Source organism: Austrofundulus limnaeus, unplaced genomic scaffold (assembly GCF_001266775.1).
Source record: "Austrofundulus limnaeus strain Quisiro unplaced genomic scaffold, Austrofundulus_limnaeus-1.0 Scaffold1281, whole genome shotgun sequence".
In the NCBI taxonomy this organism is placed as follows: Eukaryota; Metazoa; Chordata; class Actinopteri; order Cyprinodontiformes; family Rivulidae; genus Austrofundulus; species Austrofundulus limnaeus.
The window spans coordinates 54,953-56,592 of NW_013953683.1; the positions used below are offsets into that span (position 1 = coordinate 54,953).

The 1,640-nt window shown below is 37.4% G+C and overlaps 1 protein-coding gene across 2 annotated transcripts in view; it reads right to left on the reverse strand.

Moving 5' to 3' along the window:
- The window catches only part of vwa5b1 (von Willebrand factor A domain containing 5B1), a 77,706-nt gene that overhangs the window by 50,720 nt on the left and 25,346 nt on the right, over positions 1-1,640 (reverse strand). For both annotated transcript variants that reach the window (XM_014031608.1, XM_014031607.1), the window contains exon 7: positions 1,005-1,129. In XM_014031608.1, coding sequence (XP_013887062.1) covers positions 1,005-1,129 — 125 coding nt within the window. The remainder of the gene's footprint in view (positions 1-1,004; positions 1,130-1,640) is intronic.

Genomic DNA, 1,640 nt, shown 5'->3' on the forward strand with positions numbered 1-1,640 from the left:
GTTTTTTCCGAGAGTTTATTATTATTATTGTTGTTGTTGTTGTTGTTGTTATTTTATTTTGTACCGGTGAACTTGCCAACCTTTTTCTTAAAAATAAATGTGATGTTGAATTCACTTTTTTGACCACAATTTTGGGTGTACTGTTTTGTTTTTGTTTTTACTGATGGGGGGTGGGGGGTGTGGCTTATAGTCCGAAAAATATGGGTATTTGTGTTTTGAATTGTTGTACATAAAGCACAATGTAAATTTAAACTCTGATATACTCTGTAACGTGTCGTGTGGACCACTTGACCAGGTCACTCTTGTAAAAGAGATCCTGATTTCAATTGGTTTTCTACCTGGCTAAATAAAGGTTATTGATTGATTGATTGATTGATTGATTGATTGATTGACAAATTGATTGATTTGTATCTGCAATGAAATACACAAATTGCTGGAGGTAGAATCGTTTCTGTGGATGCTTTGTTTACTACTGAAGGTGAAGCACCGGACTGCTAACCAGAGAGCTGCAGTGCCAGAACACAATCAAAGAGAAATAATAATGGCGAAACACAAAGATGATCACGTTGAAGAGGCTAAAAATACAAGAATTAAACGTGTAAATGTTGGCTACATTTGACCATACACCAACCACAGAAAGTAAAATGCAGGCTTGGTCCTGCCATGGCAGGACAGCGCCAGTAATCTGATCACCTGAACCGCTAACACGCTGCAGCCGTGATTATGTCCTCTGCAGGTGGGTGAGTTTCAGAAAGTTAACTTGTTCGTCAAGTTGAAGCCTCATAAATCATGTTTTCAATAAATAATTGCTTCATGCTGTGTTTTGGAAGCGGAGCTARTTTTATGCTAATGTTAGCTAATGAGTTCAGTGCTTCATATTAAATCACTGTATTCACACCAGGAAAGTGTTTTGGCCCACTTGTTTGGTGCGGATTAAAAGCAGACTTGACTTTCTTCATGTTTGGTGTGGTTCTGTGGCCCTCCCTGAGGCAGCTGCAGCTCACCTTCCTCTGGTTGCTGGAATCTTTCTTTGTGGCTTTGATGAAATCATTGCGGCTGTGAAGAAACTCGTCGTACTCCTCCTGCGTCATGTCTCCGTTCTCAATCAGCACGTGGGGCACATGAGGCTCTTAAAAAAAACAGAAATCAGTCAGTGTGTCTGAGACTCAATGCTGCACAGAGGAGTGGGCTAATCTGCAAACAGAATTATCTTCATAGTCATGATTGATGCTTGAACTGATTGTATTACTGTGGGCATTCAGAAAAACTACAGTGGAGAGTTATTCTATCTAAGAGAATTTGTGTGTAAAAGAAAAAAGCTATAAAATACTGTATATTTCTGTGGTTTTCAAATATGTCTTCAGTTAAATTGTAAAAAGGATGGAGCTGCAGAAAATAAAACCTCGTCATCAAATCCTGCATGTTTTCTGTGGGTTTAGTGACAAACTGTTCTGTACATTAACGTTCAGTGTATCTTTTGGTCATTGGATTTTCATTTTCCAAACGGGTATTAAAAAACAAGAAACGATTGGATATTTGATTTTTGTTTTAAAATACTGGAATTAAAATTAAAATATAAAGCGTTTCTCGTTCTTAGTGTCAAAAAGGTATGAACGAAATTTTTAAATGATTTGAGTTTC